The sequence below is a fragment of the Rhamphochromis longiceps genome, linkage group LG4, assembly GCF_057381845.1.
Source record: "Rhamphochromis longiceps isolate RC_006_pf linkage group LG4, R_longiceps_female_GT1.1, whole genome shotgun sequence".
Classification (NCBI taxonomy): domain Eukaryota; kingdom Metazoa; phylum Chordata; class Actinopteri; order Cichliformes; family Cichlidae; genus Rhamphochromis; species Rhamphochromis longiceps.
The window spans coordinates 5,245,779-5,269,575 of NC_140560.1; the positions used below are offsets into that span (position 1 = coordinate 5,245,779).

The window sequence follows — 23,797 nt, forward strand, 5'->3', positions numbered from 1 at the left end:
ATGTTGTTCCAGGTTCAACATTGCAAGTGACCAATCACATTGTTGTGACGTTATTCTTTTGCGCGCCAAGCCATTCGTGCATTTATGAAATTCCAATGTTGCAAGGACAATATCAATTCTGCTTACTGTTTATTAAAGGGTTACGGTTAGGGTCAGGGTCCGTTGATCGGCAGACAGAGGCGGTTTCACGCAGCTTAGGTACAGTTTTTTGTTTTACGACGGTTTTTCCTGAAGTCGCAAAAGTATGACGTCACAACATTCTGATTGGTCACTTGCAATGTTGATCCTGGAACAACATTTAGTATGATGATCTGGGAACAACACCAACACGAGGATATCAGATCAACCCTACAACTACGGTTTGTCTGTTAGGTGAACTCTGGATATCATCTTAGTATAGTTCCTTTCTTATCAACAAAACAGCAAAACTTATTGCAGATATGGCACATCTGGTGGTGTACCACAGGGTTCCATTATGGGACCTATGTAATTTGCATCACACACTCTACATTCCTAAAAATAAGGGCACAGGAAAAGTGTATTATTCCACTGAAACCCTTTAACACTAATCACTGTACCTCATTCATGAGTAGTAAAGGCTACATACTTCAAATTCTTCTTGATTTTATTCTCCAGTATCGAGAATCAATACTCTGTCAAATAAAAAAAGAAATTATGTTAAATTATAATTTTACATTTAGATTTGTAGGTTTTGCTTTATTTTCTCCAAAAATAATTGTAGACATTACAGAAGTTTGATCTTGTAGGGGTGGTGCAGATGCCTCACAGCAAAACGATTCTGGGTTTTCTGTGGCCTTTTTTAAATGTCTCTTTTTATTCTGTTATACTATTGTGAAACTGTAATTAGAGGTTCAAGATTTGTTTCTGTAAGCACAAACCACAAGGGTACAAATAAAATCCCCCCTCCAGGGTGCAGGGAGTACTTTAGAGTTTCCCTCCAGTGACTAGCTCTGAACCACTAAAGGTGCAGTTAGATATTTATAACTTAGTATTTTTGCAGCCCTATTTCTGCGTCAAAGTGAGCAATTTTATCTTTGACATTTGACAAACAATAAAAATTCGAGAATGTTTTCTTTTCCAAGATTGCAGTGCTAAAATGGTTTATACTTTGGCTGTGACCCAAACAGCATCAAAGTATGCACAGCAAACACAACGTACAGAACAGAAAGCACAACTACACGCAGAAACACTCTGCAGATACAGCAAAGAAGACAACACAGGGGCAAAGCCAGAGTTCCTGCAGAAGTTCAAGGTGATTAAATGCTGCCTTTTGCTGCTCAATCATCACTTTCACACAGCTGCTTACATGTCGCCTGTTACAGTTTCCCCCATATCGTCATTTTTGATTCAGTGCTCCACACTGAACTGCAGGGGGCAAACTCGAGCTTCGTGTCGAGTTTGAAGAACTGAAAATGAAGCCAGCCTGTGTGTGTGTGCACGTGTACCTCAGTCTGTATGTTGGGGACTGATCCAGTATTGCCGTTGGCAATAGCTGTATTGGAACTGTTGGGACTGCTGGGACCTGACCCCGGAGCACTGTTACAGAGAGAGGAAACTGGTGGAGAGACACAGACACAGGAATAAATGAGCAGCAAATTCATTTTAAATTTCTGATTAAAGCAGCTATTCACACTAAACACTCTGCACCTGAGAGCTTATTTGCACTTCTTCTCAGAATGAAAACGTAAGCGTCTCTGCTCACCTGATATCTCTATGGCTCTCTTCTTGAAGGTGCTGATGACAGTTCCGTCCTTCCTGCGGAGGAGAGGGGAGCTCCGCCTCTCTGCCACCTTTTGCTTCAAGCGTGAACGCACCTTCAGGTTAGGCTCAGAGACTGGACGAGTAAAGAGAGAGGGGAGATAAAACTGTTCAGCGCAGAGACATCAGTGTAACGCAGACCATTTCCTGTAAATACTAAGCTGTGCTCGGAACGCAGGTGAAAGAAGAACAGTTATTTTGTCGGCTGCTGATCTGTCTTGTTTCTTTTTCATTATAGGTCACTGGTAACATGCAGTGGTTTGTTTTGGCAGAGGGCTTCAGTGATATTTTAAGTCACCTGGTGACTTGCCAACAAGATTCTATCAGGGCAGACTGAGAAGTCTGCTAATCCTACATTACAATTTGGCTGGGTCGTTTGCTAAACGAGCAGCCACAGTGGAGTTTAAGCTATTTTTGGTGTATGGGTCAAGGTGAGGATAATAAACAGTAGAAGGGAAAACATGAAGTTTTCAGTGGCATAAACAGTATCTGGATCCAGAGGGATGACATGTCACTGCTTACCCGGTGGCATCAGGGCAGCCAATGACAGCTCGGCCTGGCATTTGTTATGCTAAAAACCATTTGTCATTATTGTGAGCCAGGCAGCAGAACCTGCACACAGTATCCCGGGACACACTGGAGTATATTTACAAAGAGTGAGTTTAATCTGGTCTATGTGATTTACACAAGTGCCACTGAAGAGCACCCGTGTCATGCACATCTACAAAGTGTTCCTGCCTCTATATTTGGATGACTGGCTAAAAGGAAGAACCCTTTAGAGCTGAAAACATCACGGCATGGATGCTTCTATCTGCAATTGTAGCCAATTTTCCATCTAGCACAAATTTGAACCTCTTAAAATCTGGCAGGTTGCTGGGAGGTTAGGGTACGTGCACATCTACATGGCATAACTGAAACAGAAACCCTGTAAGAGACAAACTGTGAAGCCATGATGCATGAAAGAGAGCATGTGGCTAAAATACAACCTCATGCTAACCTTACACCGAAACTGCTTCACCCTGGTGTTGGCTATGATACAGACTATGATTATAATTCAGTGTAGGAGCATCAGAAGCTGGGTTTATGGACATGTATATGATCATATCACACACACACACACACACACACACACACACACACACACACGCACACACACACACATATATATATATATATATATATATATATATATATATATATATATCCATCACATTTTAGCTTTACTATATAAAGTAAAGCTAAAATACCTCAGACCTATGTGCTGTGCACGAGTGACAACTACAGTCTTTGCAGTCGGGTGGTGCAGATGCAGTACGGAGGTCCTGCCACACATCCATGTGAGCTTCACGTAGCCCAGCTGCTGCGCTCTTGTCTGTCTTGGAGTGTTGTGGGCGACCTTTGTACGCTGAGCATTTAAACAATTTAACTACAGAGGCAAACATGTTATCCGGTAACTGCTACTTCAGCTGAGACCACAACAGTCAAAAGAAAATGATGTTTCCATCTGCAGCCATTTATATTTGGCGGCATCTATTTGAGAACCTCCACTTTCCATGTGCACACATGAAAAGCCTTAGGCGGGGAGAGCAACAACAAGATCCCACCACAGGACAAATGACGACAGATAGGACAATTCAGAAATAGCATGAAAGAAAGAGCTGGGGTGGAGGTGGGCTGCAAACTCCCTTCCAGATGTCCAGCATCTGTGTGCAGGCTCAAGCAGCTTAAACACAGCTCCCTGTGTAAGAGTTAGCAACTGTAAATCGTCAGCTGACGTGGGGACCAGCTGATGTGCTCTGACTGTGACCGAGCTTCAGTTTGTGGGCTTGTCGCTCATCGCTTTATGGCGGACGGCCGGTCCCTGTTAGACACAGACTCGGACTGTGCAGATGACTGTGTCATTGTTTGACGCCCCTTCATAAGTAAAATGAGGTTTTCTTCACCTCCATGGATGCTGCTGAGTAAAATGAACCTGAGACGTGCCCACAGTTGCTTTGCATGTAGCATATCACAGCTACATTGTTACGTGTGTTTTAAACTTTCTCCATCAGCGAGTCCACTAGGGTCCATTTGGGTCGAACAGTGAGCGAAATTTACTTTACTCACTCCGTCTTCCACAGAGACTTTGATTACACCGACTACTCATGCACCCAGGCAGCAGACTGCAAAGTATAACAGGAACAACTGCTCGGCCATCGGGACTCCACCTGTTGTCATGTGTGGATCCACCTAAACACCTTTAATATATATGAGATGTGTCTGGTAGGTTGGAATTGTCCGTTGCATTGGGGAGTATCTACACACTTTTGTTCCAGGTCCAGGTAAGGCAGTCTGCAACACTTATTTCACAAGTAAATAATTATATGACAATACTGCACCACCTTTGCATACCTTATGAATTGTGTACGTGCAAACACACACACACACACACACACACACACACACACACACACACACACACACACACACACACACACACACACACACACACTCGTACCCGTCTTGCGGAGTGGGAAGTCGTCTTTGCCCTCATAGTTCCCCAGGAGAGGGGGCAGTTTATAGGAAGGAGGAGTCCCCGGTGTGTTGCTCTGCGGAGGCGAGCTCTGCTCCAGGGAGGTGTGCTGGGCTCCCCTGCAGACACAAACACCCAAACAGACGGCAGATTAGCTGCCTGGGAAAACCCTTTTATCGTACCATGAGACCAAGCGCTGAATGTCATTTTCTGCCCAGGTTCTCGAGGGACGTGTACGTCATTTAGTCATTTCCTACACTTCCTAGAATGCTGCGTTATTTCCTTTGATTGTCAGTGTGGAAACATTCTCTCTGTGCTTCTTCCTTTAATTTCCTCCTGTGTTATAGCTGCTGCAGAACGGGTCTGAGTAAAAGCTTATGACACTCAAACCTGACCTTTTCTGTTGTTGTTGTAGATCAGTGAACATTGCCGGTTGCTTCTGGCCCTGCTGATTCTAACAGGACGTGGCATCGTGTTGTCTGCGGCCCTTTTCAGACTGGGAACTCATTACGTTCATGGGAAGTGACAGCTTTTTGTCATTCAGGCGTAGGTGTCTGGTATGTTAGCGTGTGTTATGGAGATGTGTCTGAGGTGTTGGAGCAATATTTTTTAACATGATTCAGGTGATTATCCACACATCAGACTGAAAAAAACATACATCACAGAACGATGGGTTTGTGGCTGTTATTAATAGTAGAAAACGAAAAAGAGCTCAGCTCACTGAAAACACAACGCGAGCAGCTTTGGGATCGACGTTTTCTATAGGAGGATCAAAACTGGACAATCTTTGGTCCGTTCTGCTGTAGGAAAACTGAACATGTGATGCTTCTGTTAGAACAGGCCATAATGAAACTTTAATACAGGGGTCCCCAATCCCAGTCCACGAGGGCCGGTGTCCCTGCAGGTTTTAGCTCTCACCCTGGGTCAACACACCTGAATCACATGATTAGTTCATTACCAGGCCTCTGGAGAACCTCAAGACATGCTGAGAAGGTAATTTATCCATTTAAATCAGCTGTGGTGGATCAAAGACACACCTAAAACCTACAGGGACACCGGCCCTCATGGACTGGGATTGGGTCCACGCTTTAATAGCTGTCATAGACAGCGCCTCATTAAGATAACACAACCAAACTTTATTTTGAAGCACTCGAAACTGCTGGAGTTTTAATACAGGCGGGAACTTTTATTTAGATAAACAGCACTAAAACACTCGAGAGGCCAGTTCAACAAAGTGGGAAACATTTACTAAAATAAAAAGGGGGAAAGTACATGACTCACTTCCCACCCAAATTCAAAAATGCTCCTGCTAGTCTACATAAGAGTCCCGTCAACTAGGGCTGGGTTTAAAAATTGATTTTCCAGATTCAAATCGACTTTAGCTTCAATAAAATAAAGTAAATCCTGAAATATTTTTAAATAAAAATGCATTTTGCCAGAAATGCCAGAATCTCAGGTTGAAGCTCACAAAACTACTTCAACAACCGCTAAACAGCTACAACAACAAATGAGAGCAGGTACACGGATTCCACACAAAGATGTAAATACAAAGCGCGGATCGTTCACCCGACGGCACGTACACGGACACGCCGCCGGGCCTGAGAGCCGACAGCTCACAGATTCTGATGCTGCAGGTTTTGTCGCTCTCGCTGAACCAGCAGCAAAAGATCCAAATTTTGCTTCACGTTTGATAAACATCGTCATGGATTCCCTCTTACTTTTGCTGTTTTGCTTCCACCACGATAAAATCATACTTCCTCTCTCTCTCAGTGTACTTCAAGAACGGTTTCCCATCTCAAATCTCTGTTTTCTGCATTATTAGCTTGCTTATTACCGTTTTGTACAGCGCTGTACACAAATGACCTCCGATAAGAAAGCCTGATTTCTGCTGTTCAACACCGAAGAAATGTCAATGTTTTAAAATGATACCAAATTCCAAATTGCTTTGCTGTGTCTCTAATGAAACCTCTAACTTTGCTCTGCTTCACGTCAGCAGCATCAGATAATGCTCATATGTCGATTTATGGTTTTCTTCAGTTTTCGATCTAATGCAGAATATTTTTTAGGTCATCTGCTATAAAAAGCCAGGCCAGGAAAATCTGCTTCATGTTTTTTCTGTTTTATCCTCAGTTACTTTGACACAAAGGCATCTGCTGTGATGTTTACACCTCTGATGAAATCTCACAAGTGTCAATACTGATAAATGATCAGAAATATAATACAGTGGAACCCCGACTTACGAATACCCCCTTTAACAAAAAATTCAAGTTACGGAGGGACTTAACGGCAATATTTCTGCCCGTGTTACGGCAAAATGCCCACGTAACGAAATCCGCTGGCTCTGATTGGCTGAGCCCAGAATGCCTTCTGAATCATGTGACAACCCCCTTGGCTTTGGTACTTGCACTTCGCTGTTCCACTTAAACGACGTATTGTTGTTGCAGTTAGCAATTAGCCTGTAGCCTATCGTTCACTGAAAAGGCGCGATGGGTGCTTCGACTTACGAAGACCCTCGGGAACGAATTAGTTTCGTCAGTCGGGGTTCCACTGTATTTCTGACTGTCAGTCAAAATTGATTCAAATCAAATCGATTAGAAATGGAAATCGATGCCCAGCATGACCCTCAACGTCTCTCTGTTGCATTCAGGATCCAGTCTGAATGTTTCCTCCTCCAGAGCATCACACGCTCCCTTGCATGGTGTCCTAAATGCGTCATCTTCACCCTTGAGCTTGCTCACTCAGCTCTAACAGTGTTACATTATTGTTGGAACCATGAGTCCGGCCTGTGGACGGCTGCACCTGCACCGGTGAGCTCTGCTGTTAAAGTCAGCTGAAGACAGAGCAGTGTCCTCGGATGTTCGAGTAACGTGTTTCTTCTTTGCTGTGTACGTTGCTGTCTTTGTAACTTCTCTTTAACTAATGTCCGCGTTCTTTAATTATCCGAGCAGTATTTTTGCATTCTCAAGTTTTTCCTCAGGTTTCTTTCTCACTGTTTGCATTATTCACAGCGTTTTCCATAAAACACTTGGTGACTCGTGTCTGGAAAAGTGCCACATAGATAAACATTGCTTACTATTGCTATTGCTGAGCCATAGCACAGAGGATTTGCATGTGCATCACTGCACCATGCACATGCCGCGGTGTCACAGTGATTATGTTACTATCCAGTGACCTAAGACATGACTCTAGTACATTAACTGCATACTGTCAATTTAATGAGATAGAGCTGCTCACCAAATTGCATCATTTTCCCTCAAATACTACATATAACCATGGTAACGAGGTATAACTGTGTAAAACCAAAGCCATGTGTGTTTTAATGCTTATTTCTCTACATAAAGACAAACTAAACACAACTTCATGATATCGCGGGTAAAACAGCACCCTCACACTCTCCTCAGCTTGGAAAGTGAAGAGTGCTTCCTCGATATCTCTCAGGTCCGGCTTTGTTTTATTTCTGTTTTGTTTTCATAGCGAAGTGTGTTAAGTGCATGTTATATTAGTTCTGGTGCAGAAGATCAAACCATCAGTGGGAAACACTTTCCCATTTCTACACACACACACTCTGAAACAGTTTTGGTCCTCACCAGCACTTTGGGGAGAAGGAATGGTTTAGTCCGCCAGAACCAGGCTCCTTCTTACTGAGAAGGAACTCCTGCAGCTTCAGCTTCACCTCTGTGCTGGCAATGGCACCTTCCAAAACACACACACACAAACACACAAAGCAATCAGGCCACTTCCCTGTCTGTATGCAAACAGCCTGTGGTCTGCGAGTAGCATCAGGATGACCTACTCTCTTTGCCTTTCTCCTTGTTCCTCAGCAGCAGCAGTTGCTGCTCCAGCCGTTGTTTCTCCTGCTCTTCGTGTCTTTGCTGCTCCAGCTTCCTCTTCTGCTCCAGCTCCTGCTGTCGTTTGGCTGCCAGCAGCTCCTGTTGTTGCTACACACAAATACACACACAGGTTATTGAATGGTTCCTGGAATAAGGCAGCGGGAAAGAGAGCTGGTGCTTCAGCTCACCTTTAAGTGTTCCTGCAGCTGGACTTCGTGTTGTCTTGTTAGCACTTCGTGTTTTTTCTGAAATTCTGCAAACAGCAGCTGTTTCTGCAGCTCCTGCTGCTGCTTGAGGAGAATGAGTTCCTGCTGGAGCTGCTGCTCTCTCATGGCTGTGTCCACCACTGCCCCCCCGGACACAGACCCTACCCTGGGCTCAGTTCGCAGGTCCACCGGGCCTCCTCCTCCTCCCGGGCTTTCTCCAGGACTCCCACCTGGAAATGTCAAAAACAACATGGCATCAACTTTAGCCAAGTGCACAGCTGAGCTTCTGATTCTGTATATCTGCAGTCTGATTTGAATTACTGCATTTTTTCCATTTCCTAATTATTAATTTTTTTATTTCCTTCCAGCAAAACTGTGTGAAGAACAGTACAGCAGCCATCACACTGGACACTATTTAAAAGCTAAAATCTGAGACCTTTTATTTATTTTATGAAAAATATTATATTCTGGCAGCAGCAACAAAAAAGAGAAACTAAAGGCTGCAAAGGTAAGTGTTAATAAAATGAGCTGGAACAACATTTTGCATCTAATATTGGTTTATTGGCAACACGTCAGTAACAGGATTGGGTCTTTGGAAAAATTCCTCAATGTATAATTGTGATGACTTTTAATATCTTATCATCTAAAGCAGTAGTATCAAAAGATTATGAAAATCTGAGAAATCTCTGTGCAAAGAGGATAAGGCCAAAAACCAGTCTTGGACGACCCTGATCTTCAGGTTCTCAGCACACAGTGCACCGTCCCATCCACAAACTTAGGTTAAAGCTCTTATGTGCAAAGAAGAAGAAGAAGCACTATGTGAACATGATCGCTAAACACCACCGTCTTCTCATTTAAAATGGACTGAGGCAAACCTTTCTGTCTTCAGATGATTAGAAATTTGAAATTCTTTTTGGCAAAAACAGAAGCTCAGTCCTCCAAACTAAAGATCATCAGTATCAGTGCTCACTTGGTATGAAGGTATGAAGCTTGCACATCTGTAAATCATCAGTGCTGAAAACTATACACAGGTTCAAGAGAAATGTGTGCTCCCATCCAGTTGATGTTTTTTTAGGAAAAGCCTTACATATTTCAGCAAGGCAATGCTAAACTGTACCCTGCATCTATTACAGCAGCATGGGCGCATCGTGGAACAGTTGCTTCATTAAACTGAAAACTATAAGAAAGTAGAACCAGGACTCATGAGCTGCTCAAATCTATCAGGCAGGAATGGCACAACATTTCTCCCTCTGAAGTCCAGCAACTGGTCTCACAGATGCTTACAACCTGCTAAAATAAGAAGGGATGCTTTGGAGAAGGTTTTATCCAATCAGGCCTGTGCTTGAAATGTAAAGGCTAAGCACAGTCCTGATTGGCTGCCTCATTCCTGCACACTTTTTGTGGTCCGTGTGAAAATGACCTCTGTAAAAACTTTGAATATGAGTCTAGGTTAAGCCCAGTTTTGGTTATTCTGATATTACTAAAGAAGGGTTTTACACTTTACACTGGCTCATGAATGGCACGTTGTAGTCAGACCCCTCGCTCATCACAAACACCCACAAACACCAGCTCTGATTTGAAAGTTTCGTACCAGGAAACAAACCGGTGGGTGACATCACGATAACTACATCATTCTTGCACACTGTCCATGATACATATGACATACATAGCCATAGGTATGTATATCATTCGCTGGGGTGAGGAACGTTAGGCACGCTGTGAGCGTCAAATTTGAAGCATCAGACACTTCACTTCCCACATTCTGGTTATTTTTTAAAATTTGTACCACCACACACACACAGACACACACCTCCCACTTCAAGGACTCTTAGAGGACTCCCTACTCACCACCTTCTCCACCACTTCCTCCTCCTCCTCTCTGCTCGCTTGCTGTTCCTACTGGGCTCTGCAGGCCTGATGGGAGGCTGCTCTTCACCTCCACTACTGCAGGAAAGAGAGCGAGAATAGAGAAATGAGTGATTGATTAGTGTGGAAAATGTCAGGGACACAGCAGATTATTGCATCACTCATCGCATACACACCCACATAGAGACAGCTTCCATGTCATTCAGATGGGCTGTGATAGTGTTGTAAGAAAAGTGAGGGGGACAGTCCTGCTGCCTAAAAATATTCACAAGCAGCAGTGGGTAGCACTGAGCTCCAGCGCTGAAGTCAGCCTTTATTCAGCATGGCTACACTAAAGGACACTGCAGCAACATGCTAACATGTGCTTTACATACTAATAGTGACAGATTATTACAGTAGTACGAGTAGCAAGCAAAGAAAAAGGAACAAAGAAAAAGTGTCTTGTAACACTCGTTTCTGTAACACTTGTTCTTAATTGAAATGCCAGATTCATATTGATTTCCTGCTTCAGACAAAGCCTAGCTAAGCCCAGCAGCTGACTTTTTTTAAGTGTGTCAACAGGCTATGACCTCTGATTAATAATTACGAGCTGTGATACTGATTAATTGGTGAGCTTCCTTAATATAACCTACAAACAAAACCTGCTTTTGGACACTGGCTACTCTCTTAAAGACTTTTTCACAATAACTTATAAGATCGGCTTCATTTTAACAGAAATGAAGCATCATTTGTGTACGTACAGAAATGCACTCAGTTTAAGCTGACTGTCGTCACTCGCTCGCTGCATTTGTTGCAATGTACTCTTCTTCTTTTTTTTCACAAGTACATTTAAGCTACAAGCCTCAGCAGTGCTTAGATCGGAAGGTTCCAATCAGCTTAGCAGCTCCAATCAGCTTATACTGATCACTTGTGTGTATAAGTGAATGTTAGTGAGAGAAAAAGAGGAAGAGGGGGGGAGAGTTTGTATGATCTCATTTGGACTGATTCTTTAGTTTTGGCCCTTGGAAGCGCAAAGAAGCAACAGGTTAACACTAGGGATGAGTATCGCAAAGGTCCTGCGTAGCTGTCCGGGACTTTGGGAGATCAGATGACGTTTTAACCATGTTGGACTCGATGCACGCACCCACAACAGTCTGTCTGCTAATATTTACTTAGATCATTAGCCCATGTTTATATTTTAGATAAGATAACCTGTAATTTAGATAATGATGTGCTCTCCAGGCTGCTGCTATAAGATACCTGGAGCAATGCTAGATGAACTATGAGCCAGGCAGTGGAAAACTCTCCTTTTCTCACTTTGAATGTTTAAACGTTCCCTAAATGTTTTCATAGACTGTTTGTGTTTTTCCCTTACAAGACAAAGAAGTGTTACATTTGCACCAACAAGCACCGTCAGCATCAACACACAGTCTGTACGCTGGGACGGAGAAGCTGCAGATCCCGCACCTCAGAGGGTCTGAGCAAGACACAGAAAACCTTCTTCTTCTGTCTACGTTCTGTCTACATCAGTGAAGGGGGTGTCAGATAAAATGTGAAAGGTAACTTTAATAAACCAATAAAAATCTGTTTTCTTACTTTCTTCACTCCCAAAGGCTGCCATATAACGGAGACTCTGGTCATTTGTAATTTAGGGCTGGGAGTAAAAGATGAGAGCAATGAGAGAGAGGGGCAGAGAGGTCCTCGTATTCCTGCTCCATCAGCAGCCATCACTGTGTCCGGGAGAAGGGCTGTAACCGTGACCTGCCTTTGCTCTCCTGGTGACCCCTATGAGAGGATCAGGCTATTTCTTTGGAAACGCCACACACGGCAGCACACTGTGACGTCAGGACATTTCCTGTCTGCAGACCAGGGAGGAAATTTAATTAGGTTTTACCTACTGTGAAGTCTGACCTTTGACCTTTCTGAGTTGGACCGATTGGTCTCTGATGTCTGACGCTTCCCATGTGGCTTCTAAGCTAATCAAACAGGAACATCGACAGTAGGGCCAAGCCTGTTAGATTGTGACGACTTTGGCTTCAGATCATAGCAGAGCTGAAGAGAAACATGAAGTGGATCTACAACGAGTGAACAAGTGCTTCATGACACAGGTATATGAAATCAGCAGAAGCTTTTCAGGCTGCTGGTTTGTGACCAAAAATGCCCAAAAAGTGGGAGCTCTGGATAAACAAGTGTGCCTGTGCATATGTGTGCAGCCGTTCACAAATTACCTAAACAAATATTCTGGAGTTTCACTGTGACGCACGTGTCTCCCCTTCCACTACAACACACACTCTGTCTGTATATGTGTGTGTACGTGAGAGACCGGTCTGTGAGTGTGGGTACAACAGTCCGTTTGGCAACAGAGCAGCATTCCACAGCAGCCAGCGTCTGACGTCAAACTGAAGACATTTATAGTCTGGTAAACACACACACTAACGTACAGTCTGACACAGAGGCAGGGCTCAGGCAACATTTTAGTCAATCATCCAGTATCGGCTTCTAACTGACTACTGCTCACTGCAGCACCACGCAGTCATTCATGCACCACGGCAGATGCAGTAAAAAAGAATGAAAGACAGACTGTGGGTCCACTTCGTCCAGTCAATGAATCTGGATGGAAACAAGACGGACTGGTCATTATACCCTGGCCCTAATAAGATACACAGGCACACTTCTTCAAGAAAATGAATGAACCTCGTAAAACCAGAGAGTTTATTATAAAGCAAGCTAAAAATGAAGGCGTGAAGAACTCCAATTAAATAAATGTGTATCAGTGGCATTCAATCAGGGCAAGCAAAGCCACCACTGCATGTTACTGGACAAACATGTTACTGCTTGTCCAGTAACATGTAAAAAATCAACATCAATATTTCTCCTTGCATCTCAAAGAGTGTTCTGTCCCATGAGCTTCTCTCATTGCATGTGTGCACCATCCTTTAAATTACTGTCATCATGCAGCCACAGTTAGCTGTTAACTCTGTAAGCAGGCTTAAGTATGCTTGCCTCCCTAGAATACATAGCACCGGTCGATTTGATGAGCATGTGCATGTGCCATTAACACTGGCTTGAGCTGGGCAAGCTAGGAGGACTGTTAATTTGTGCATGCACATTGTGAACAAACTTCTGGTCTTTGAGGGTAGATTAATAGTGGATAGACAAACTAGATAACCCGCTGCTGACTCTGATTTACCTGATCCGAGATCAGGTACTATCTGTGGGTTGATGGAAACAGCTAGCATTAGTAATTTAGCAAGCATTTTGTGATTTTCTATTACTAGCCATGTCCTCTTTATTCAAACAGCAAGTTGAAGTGGCTAATCAATGGACCACAAATTGCAGTTTAATTAATGGATAAGGACCAAGCAAACAAATGCAATGACTGTTAGCTTCCATCGCCCAACGCTACGTCCATAAAAGCAAGTCTGTACACTCTGTGCATCCATCCATCACACAAGGAAGCACTGAAATCACCAGCACAAGGAGATTCCATTTGGCCAAAGGTACTTCAGGAAAATTGTCAAACTACTGGATAAAAAGATTAATTAACAGAAAAGTAGAACAGTGTAAATGTGAGAGCAGTAACTATTGACTTCATTTTGTATTAAATATTGTTACTTTTTAAAAAAAAATGAATTTTACATTTTTCCATTTTCTTCTAAGAATTGGCATAATGAAACTAAGATTCTTCAGTATTTACTATTGTTTGTCAAATGGCTCATTTTAGATGTTGCAAAACCATATAAACATTCTCCATAATAATGAGCATGAAGGAAATAAAAATGATCTACAGCCGCTCAACTATAAATTCAGGATAAAAATCCCCAAGTACTTTATTTTGTTGTTGTTGCTTGGACCGGTGAAATGAACCATTTCTGTCTTATTCAATTCAATTTTATTAATAAGGCGCCAAATCACAAAAACAGCTGCTACAATAATACAGAGAAAAGTCAACAATCAAATGACCCCCTATTTGCAAGCACCTGGCAACAGTGGGAAGGAAAAACTCTCTTTTAACAGAAAGAAACCTCCAGTAGAATGAGGCTCAGGGAGGGGCGGGGCCATCTGCAGTGACGGGTTAGGGGTGAGCGGAGGAAACGGGATAAAAGACACACTGTGGAAGAGAGCCAGAGATTAATAATAACTAGTTATTAAATGTAGAGGTGTAAAAAAACATGATGAGTGAAAAGAGGTGGCAAACGCTCAGTGCATTGGTGAAGCCAACTGCACCATAACTAAGGAAAGATTCAGGGTCACTTGATCTACCCCTAACTATAAGTTTTATGAAAAAGGATATTATTCTTAGAAGTAGCAATCAAATCTGGGATCTGGAAGCTGAAGGCTCTGTCTCCCATTCTACTTTTGAATATTGTAGGAAACACATATTACCAAATCGCCCTAATATGAGGTCTTTAAGATAAGGTGGGGCCTGATTATTCAAGACCTTGTTCATCAGGAGAAAAAACGTAAATGTGATTCTGGATTTAACAGAGCCAATAAAGAGAGGCCAGTATTCGATAAATCTGCTCTCTCTTTCTAGTCCCTATCAGTACTCTCACTTCAGCATTTTGGACCAACTGAAGGCATTTCACAGAGTTTTTAAGACATTCTAATAATAATGAGTTACACTCGTCCAGCCTAGAAGTAATAAATGCATGAACTAATTTTCCAGCGTCACTCTGAGACAGCATGGTTCTAATTTTAGAGATATTGTGCAAATGGAAGAAAGTGGTCCTACATATTTGTCTAATATGCGCATGTGCTGGTCAACAATGACTCTGACTGTTATTGGAGGACAAGGTAGTGCAATCCAGAGTATCTGGTTAAACACCATGTTTCTAAGGTTTTTAGAGCCAAGTACAATATCCTGAGTTTAGAAGAAGAAAATTAGAGGTCACTCAGGTTTTCATGTCTTTAAGGTATTCTTACAGTTTAACTAATTGGTGTGGTCATCTGGCTTAGTAGACAGATAAAGCTGGGTATCATCTATATAGCAATGAAAATGTATGTAAGAATGTATAATGTAAGCAGAGTCCTGCGGAACTAATTAACATTAGTGTGTTTATAAGACTTCCCCCATTTAAATGAGCAAACCAGAGTCTGTTAGATAGATATGATACAAACCACTGCAGCACAGTACCTGTAATACCTACAGCATGTTCTAATCGCTCTAATAGGATATTATGGTCGACAGTATCGAATGCTGCACTGAGGTCTAGCAGGACAAGCACAGAGATGAGTCCACTGTCAGAGGCCATAAGAAGATCATCTGTAACCTTCACTAAAGCTGTTTCTGTGCTGTGATGAGCTCTGAAACCTGACTGAAACTCTTCAAATAAACCATTCCTCTGCAGATGATCTGTTAGCTGTGTGACACTACTCTTTCAAGGATTTTAGAGAGGAAAGGAAGGTTGGAGATTGGCCTATAATTTCTACGCAAGCTGGGTCAAGTGATGGCTTTTTAAGTAACAGTTTAATTACTGCCACCTTAAAGGTGTGTGGTACACAGGCCAGTAATAGAGATAGAGACTGATTATATTTAAAACTGAAGCATTAATTAATGGTAGGACTTCATTAAGCACTTTTGTAGGAATGGAATCTAACAGACACGTTGATGATTTGGAGGAAAACAATTACTGAAGTTAACTCAGAAAAATGAATCAGAGAGAAAGAGTCTAAATAAATATCCGTACTACTGAAAGTATCTGTAAATAATGATATGTCTGTGAGGTGGTTTTGAATATTTTTTAAATATTGAATATTTTATTTGTGAGGAAATTAATGAAGTCTACTAGTTCAGTTTAAAGGAATGCTTGGCTCAGCGGACCTCTGACTCTTTGTCAGCCTGGCTGCAGCGTTACAGTCCTACAATCTACTAACTGGGAATTTCCCACTAATGCCTCTGACAGGAATACCTCATGTGGCTGCTTTAAAGCAACTGTGATCCGGTCAGTATCCAGACAGAGTCAAAGATGCTCTACTAAGTGTTGGCCAAGATTTGTCACTGCAAATATTTTGGAAATCGCATGATGTATCCCATCAGGGATGTGGAGTTTGAAGTCCAATTTGGATTACTTTACACTCTTTCTCTGGTTCTATCACTCCTATTTCACACTGGTGCTGCTTCTGCTGGGAGGTATTTCTGCAAACCAATATTTTTCTCCTGCTTTCTTTCTCCCCGTCTTGTTCACTCTGCATTGCTAAAAGAAAATAGGCACTATGACGTCAGCCCTGCAAAACACTCTAAAAAAAGCCATGAGACAGAGAGACAGAGCAAGAGAAAGAAAAGGCAGAGGAAGAGGGAGAGTGAGGTAAAAATAGTATAATGGCTGTGTGTACTTTAGACAAATTAGAAGCTTAGAGAGAGGGAGAGGAGTCACATGTGTGGTGTTGCTATAGAGACTGATGGGTGGGTTAAGCATTATGGGATGGCAGACTGTAGGTCATCCACAGTGGATCTTGTCTGTTGTGTTACACTGGGCTGAAAGTACCTGAGAACATCTGGTACAATTAATTGTGCCACAGAATATACGTAGCTTTAAAGATGCACCAAGTTATGTTTTTATATTTCAACTTCAGTGGTCACGTACAATGTAAAGTGAACCAGTAACAGTAACGAAACCTCAAAGAATTATCACCCCATGAAGCAGGCCTCCTCAGCGTTTAACACTGTACATTTCGTCATTGTGTTTTTACACTCTATAGCTTCTGGTTGAGTCTCACGGTTGTGATCTTGCTTGGTCATTTCAGCATCCGACATCAGTTTAGAGTACAAAAAGCTCTCATTGAATGCTTACAGTTAAGCAGATGGAAAAGTTCAGAAAGTATCAGATGAACAAAGCAGAGCACATTTCCTACAACAGGCGGTGGAGACCAAAACAGACAGTGGTGGATTTAAACATGACTGAACAGATGCGTCCACACAGACTAGCACTGATTATAGTTGTGAACGTCAATGAATTTAAGCTACTTACAAAGCCAAAATAACCTTTACTGACACATAGTGGAAAGGACTAATTTAAACTTTCAACTTTGAGACAAGGGATTGGATCAACTACCAATAGGAAAAAAGGATACGGCTGATGGGTGGTAAATACATTAAAGGGTTATCTATACAACAGGAGCCTGTAACGTCCACAGGAATAGCAATAGGTGACAGCTGCTGTTACTTACGGTAGAATATCATACAAAGTTCATTATTTTTCACAATCTCATTTATAAAGGTAAACTTTTACTTTGTGGTTACATAAAGTTCCAGCCTACTAGAGCAAGAGAACTGTCGTGCATCTCTTGCGCTAGTAGAATACAAATAACCACAATCAAGGGAAAACTACCGACTTGACAGTTGTTCAGATTACAGTCACTGACGCCTGCAACAATGAGAGTAAGCCACATTAGGTCATTGCTGAAAAGGCTGGATACACAGGATTCACAGAGTGCCGTACCAAAGCATGGAAAGTTTAGTGGAAGGGAAAAGTGTGATAGGAAAAGATCCAAAAGGAGCCCGGGTGACTGACGTCTTGAGATGATGGTCAAGAAAAGTTGATTCTAAACTTAGGATGGACTGAGGCTGTTGCCAGTGCATCGAGAACCACCGTGCACAGACGTCTTCAGGAAAAGATGCTACATCTGTCACTTCCCTACGATTAACCCACTACTGAACCAAAGACTTGAGAAATGTCTTACCTGTTCATCAGTGGCCCAAAGTCTTTTCAGATGAAAGTAAATGTTGCATTGCATTTAGAAATCAAGGCTCAAGAACTTAAAGGAAGATATCCCAGTGTTTTAAGTGCAGTGTGAAGGATCCAGTCTCCTCGAGATGTTGATATCTTTATCTAGGTATTAGCACTTGCCCACAGTGCAAAATGAAACTGGCCAACGAACTCACCTGACCTGAACCTTACAGAGAATCTCTGGAGTACTGTCTAGATGAAAATGACAAACTCCCAAAATCCAGAAAAGCCAAAGGCCACTATCAAAGAAACCTCAATAACAGCCTTGCAATGCCACAACTACGATGCACTGACGCAGTAATCCACAGTAAAGGAGTAACGGAGTAGAGTCATGGGTGTACAGACAAACATTTCTTTGAACATTTTGGCCATTTGTGTGTTGTAATATATCTCTTCTAATAATAAGAGAGGCTGGCTTTGATTATAAGCTATAATCAAAATTCAAACAAAAGAAGACTCGATATATTTCAGGTACAAGTGAAAGTTCTTTTGTTAAGTTCTTTTTCGTGACATTCTCTTTTTTTGAGAAGCTTAAGATGTGCACATAGTTCACCAGTTATAATGATATAAACAAACAGGCGGTTATCAGGTGTGTTGATCCAGGAGTTGTTTTCATTTTGCAATCTAAGAGGAAATTCATTACTTCATTTAAAGGAATTTTGGGCCACTACACATGTAAATCTAACAAATCTTGAGCTACTTCATTAACAGCGTCTTCAATCTCTGCAAGTCTTTTATTCTGAACACACACACACACATGCACGGAGCCAACATTGTAACTGCAGCCAAAAGAAGATTAGAGTCAATATACATCCTCTTTGTTCCAGCCTGCTGTCATCAAGCTACATTTCAACATTGCTTTACCTCATTTTGGCACCATTGTTTGGCCAGTTCTACTCTACCTAAAGCTCAGAAAATCCATTTTATCACCCATGTTTCCTACTAGTGTACATTTGTGTTTGGCATTATAGGAGTAGCCAAAAATAAATAATTAAAACACTGTCAATTTCCTAAAGATGCCCAAAGGATTCCCAAAGCTAACTTAGTCTACAGAATGAGACGGAATGACAGAAAGTGTGTCCAGACAGAGACAGCTAAAAAGAAACCATCTACATAAACTACAAAAATACTCAGACCTTTTACAAGAGATCAAGAGAGACTGGTCGGGGCTTTCTGCCCTTCTTCTCTAAGAAATGTGAAGAAGAGCGAGAACTGCTTTTTTGCTTTAAGAGTGAAATATTCTTCTTACAAAGAAGACTGAATCTCATCTCTCTTTGACCTTCTGTCAGGCTCGTCAACTTGCACTTTATTTCTAAAAATCTGATTCATTTTTCTTTTTGTTTTAACATAAAATGTGGAGCTTTCTCTTTCAATGTCAAACGAGAGACTTTTACACATATTTCGATTTTTTTTTTAAAGAGTTAAAAGTTCCAATTGTGAGAAAATGTCTGTTTAACTGTACTGCAGGGATAAACTATGGAACCAGGATATTTTCTGAGGTTGGGTATCTTTTGCGTTGTAACACTGACGCCTAGCACTGGAAACCTGCACACAGTTATTCCACTTAAATCTATGATTTCTAAACACATCCATCAATATTTATCCTCAATGTGTTTGCTGGAGAAGACGATACAGACAAGATGTGGGAAGTCACGTTGAATCTAAAAATACGTGTATAAGGTATCTGTGGAGTGCACAGTTTGACGCAAACTGTGGACACCGAGCACTTAGTGTACTCAGGTACCACCGTCTCCTCAGCGAGCTGCGAGTGCTGCTGCTCCAGCTGACAAACTTCAACACAAATACCACACAGGCGTTACTTATGAGAGAAAACATCAAATTATTCATCAGTTTTAATCAAACTCCAGCACACCGCAGCACCCCCACTCCCTCCCTCCCACCTTCCCTCTCCCCCCACCCCTACTTTCCCATAGATGACTCACCAGCAGTGGGCATGGCAGCGCTGGAGCCCCTGTTGCCGCTCAGGAGCTCCAGAGGCTGATGGTGGCTGTCTGTGCTGCTGGAGGAAAAACAGGACTCAGTCTCATAGATGGTCTGCAACATGGCGCACAATCCTGACACGGTGGGATGCAACAGCATGCCAAGGCGAGAGCCGGCGCTTTATTTTATTAAACCAGTCACTTCTTCATCCGAGACGCAGGCATGCCGTAGACCCATACAGTTAAACTGAAAACTTCAAAACTAACTTCTGCAGGGAACGGCCGCAAATTACAAGAAAAGAAAATAATCGAACAGCTCTGTGCTTCTCTTGTGTAATCCAGTCTCCATCGGACTCCTGGAGCTTCTGCCGTCTCTGACTGCTCAGCTCGAGTTGTGATGACGAGCGGGCGACACTTTGAGCAAACTCCTCCTTTCTAATATCGTCGTCTCGGCTGCAGCCCACAGAAAGCCTCCCCTCCGCTGGGTTTCGTAGATCAATCAAAATGTCAACAGCCAAAGGAGACCACCTGAAAAGTGTCTGTGTGGTCTTTTGGTTTATTTCTCTGTACCTACATCACCTGGAGTCCTGATCCATGCAGAAACACAGTGCTGGCTCCAGTGCTGTTGGGGTGTGTTGCAGATGGAAGGAACAGAAAGTTTGTTTCTTCCATTCAGCTGCGAGGGAAAATCCAGTCACCCACAGGCTGTGAGAGCGAGGAGCGACGACGAGAGGAGCTGCTGCAGCCTCGTCAACACAATAAAAATACAGACAGAGGAGCAGCCCAATTCCCCAGCTCTGTGTGCATCAAAGAATCCTCACGCTGTTCTCCTCCTGGCTGACGAGAGGGAGGAGGAAGAGAAGGAAGAGGAGGAGAGCAAGGAGGAGGTGGAGGAGGAGAGGCGAGGACGTAAATAGCTTTGGGAGAGCGCTCCCCGAGGTTCCATGTTTCCAAAATTAGAACGAAGCACTGAGAGAATGACAGACAGAGAAGGAAATGGAAGAACGCTGGGACGGCGAGTTTGGAGTCCTCACTGAGAAACTGAGCAGCAGGAGAGGAGATGGCACGCTGTCCTCTTATCATAAGACAGAGGATAGTGGAGCTCCACACAGCGACCACAAACACCTGCTGGTCAGACGGCTAATATTCACTGACTGAGAGTCACTGATGAGTGTGTGTGTGAGAGAGACGCTCACTGAGCTACTGAATGAACGTCGACAGAGAGACAGGAGACGGAGGGAGGAGGGTGACCGAGAGAGAGAGAGGCTGAAAGTAGATCACTGGGTGGAAAGGAAGTTAGACGGATACAGAGAAAAGTCAACAACAGCTCATTTTACTTCATAGAAAGGAGAGGGAGCAAGGACACGAGAAGAAGAGAAGAGAAGAGAAGAGAAGAGAAGAGAAGAGAAGAGAAGAGAAGAGAAGAGAAGCATTTACAAACACAGGCGATTGGGGTGGGGGAACAGTGCTGAAAATAGCCTGCTAGGGTAGAGGAGGAGCTAGAGATAAAAATAGACAGAGAGAGGGGAGAGAAGGAGAGAAGGAGAGAAGGAGGGAGCAGTAAGCCTGCAGCTCTGGGGTGGGGATGGGAGGCTGGCGCTGGGTGCTTTCATGTTTCTGTGCTGTGCTTGCCAAATACTGTATGTCAATCAAAGAGTGTGGGCGGGCACTGTGGACCTCTTCTTGCTCTGCTAGCTCCACGACCCCCCTTTTTTTGGGTGCACAAATTGTGGCCGTGCAGGTGTTTATGTTAGCTAGCAGCGGGCACTGGGGGATGGCACAGTCAGTGTAAGATCGCAGTGTGATATCAGCTCCAAGCATCCACAGTGCCAAGAGGATAAAGCCTGCTCATCTGCTGAATGGTCATTTAGTGCCACCGGCTGGCCGATATGTCCACCTGACCAATAAAATATGTCAACATTCAGCCAAAGGATTGGCCAACATTCATGGCTCCCAGAGGAGGAATCCTGACAACTGTTCCATTTAGTACCACCATCAGGTTGGTGCTGCGAATGGTTCTGCAGCTTTAAGCTGTACTTGCTGTTAAATTGCATTAACAATATTGTTAATCATTGTTTTTGTGAGGCTTCATTCACTTAACCCATAAATAGGTTTTTATTGAAAAGAAACGTTGAAGCCTTAAAGACACTTGTTTGAATTAGCTACAACTTCCACCATCAGGGGGCAGTGTTTTACTAGTTTAAGATGTTATTATTTGATGGCTGCTTAACTTTTTTTTATTCGCTACCACCATTTCTTTAAGAGCATCTGCCGCTTGCCAGGCTGCCAATACGTCTGTGGTCTTAAGGACTTGCTGGGTTAAACAAAGAGTACACCGCCTCACTTGCACCATCTTGTGGTTAAAAGCTGGTAGTTAAAGTACAGCCAGATCTAGTTAGGCTTTCGTTAAAATCTCTTAAACACAATACAAAGACGCTTTTGGACACAAACTCACAACAGTTTCTTCACATTTTGTTGAAAAATGTAATTTTCAAAAAGGAATTTAAATTAAGTATAACTACAAGACTGTGCATAAGTCTTAAGTCACCTCTGATTTCTTCCCATTTTGCTTCCAGTGAGCCAGACTTTTGTTTTCTTATATTCTGATCCTGAGCAGTCGTTCTCCGTGCTTCAAAAAAAATTTTCTATTCTTTCGGACATTTTTCAGTCACCTCACTTCCAATAGAAAACTGTCACAGAGAATCCTGCAAAGGCTTCTTTGTAACCAGAAGCTACACGCCTCACTTTGCTGTCAGCGTGGATATTATTCATTGAAACTGCTCTTTATAGAATTTGTTTGTTCCATTCAGTATTCAGTCATAACAGAAGCTAGAGATTAAGAATAGGTTTTGGTCCTCATAACGAAATATAATGGGATGTCTCAGCTGCTGGCAAATGCAGAGTGCAAGGATTAGAAAAAGCAAAAGAGGAGAACAAACTGAGCTCTGTGTAATCAGTGATTTTACATTTAACAGACAAACAAATCCAGCAGACCAGCTCAGGACTCATCTAATTCATGTATTTGTCTGCTTTTCATCTCTGCATTGACCACTGTCGCTGCTGTTTCCTTTCCAGAAATGTTTCTTTGAATCATTTTATCATCACTTCTATCCCACCTCCTCCTCATCACCTTCATCTCCCTCATCATCCTCACCTCCTGTGTAAACAGCTCCCTGTGTCCTCCAGCAGATCTAAGCCTCCTCAGTATGACTCACAAGTAAAGACTATATACACAGCAAAGGGAGAAAATGTAAATACAGAAAGTTAACTTGAAGTGTCCTGTCTTGTTGAAACTGAATGGGCTGCTGTGTTGCTGCTCTGTTATCCAACACTATGATTATTTATTAAAGACATGTGCTGTTAGCTTAAAATCAGCCTTTCGTGTGTTTATAGTAGCAGATGAAACTGTCCAGGCAACATGTCTGACATCTCAGTGGTCTAACATACCAAACACATCTACTAAAGGTGAGTGTGTGTGTGTGTGTGTGTGTGTGTGTGTGTGTGTGTGTGTGTGTGTGTGTGTGTGTGTGTGTGTGTGTGTGTGTGTGTGTGTGTGTGTGTACTGCAGCAGCTTGGCGGATGACTCATCTCTGCGTTTCTATTTGAGGCGCATCAACCCCTGGAGTCACACTGCTGTCTGTGCGTGCTCGTGTGCGCGTGTATCTACTACATCTGTATCCATGACAACCAAATTACAGCCAGTCAGTCACCCCGTCACTCGTCCCAAGACAAAGCTGTCAAAAAAGCTGTGAGAAGGACGCACAGGTACCTACTACTCACACATATACAAACATGAACGGAGTTAACCAAAGCGATCCAGCACATGGAGCAAAGCAGGAGCTGCCGTTACATTCACCGTGAATGAAAAATGTCTCCCTCACCTGACTAACTCCATCAGTAGCAAATATCAAGCATTTTTTTTAAATCATGAGGACTGTCGGCAACTCGATTTAAA

General features: G+C 42.7%; 1 protein-coding gene across 2 annotated transcripts in view; it reads right to left on the bottom strand.

Moving 5' to 3' along the window:
* Positions 1–23,797, bottom strand: part of hdac5 (histone deacetylase 5) — a 62,882-nt gene that overhangs the window by 15,773 nt on the left and 23,312 nt on the right. Inside the window, exons 1-8 of one of the 2 annotated variants that reach the window (XM_085402987.1) lie at positions 19,846–21,314; positions 10,176–10,271; positions 8,310–8,557; positions 8,085–8,229; positions 7,879–7,984; positions 4,277–4,410; positions 1,724–1,855; positions 1,467–1,576 (exon numbers count right to left, since the gene is read on the bottom strand). In XM_085402987.1, the coding sequence (XP_085259113.1) occupies positions 1,467–1,576; positions 1,724–1,855; positions 4,277–4,410; positions 7,879–7,984; positions 8,085–8,229; positions 8,310–8,557; positions 10,176–10,271; positions 19,846–20,002 (1,128 nt within the window). In that variant the 5' untranslated portion in view covers positions 20,003–21,314. Of the gene's footprint in view, positions 1–1,466; positions 1,577–1,723; positions 1,856–4,276; positions 4,411–7,878; positions 7,985–8,084; positions 8,230–8,309; positions 8,558–10,175; positions 10,272–19,845; positions 21,315–23,797 lie in introns of those variants that run through there. The other variant, XM_085402988.1, reaches the window with a different exon arrangement.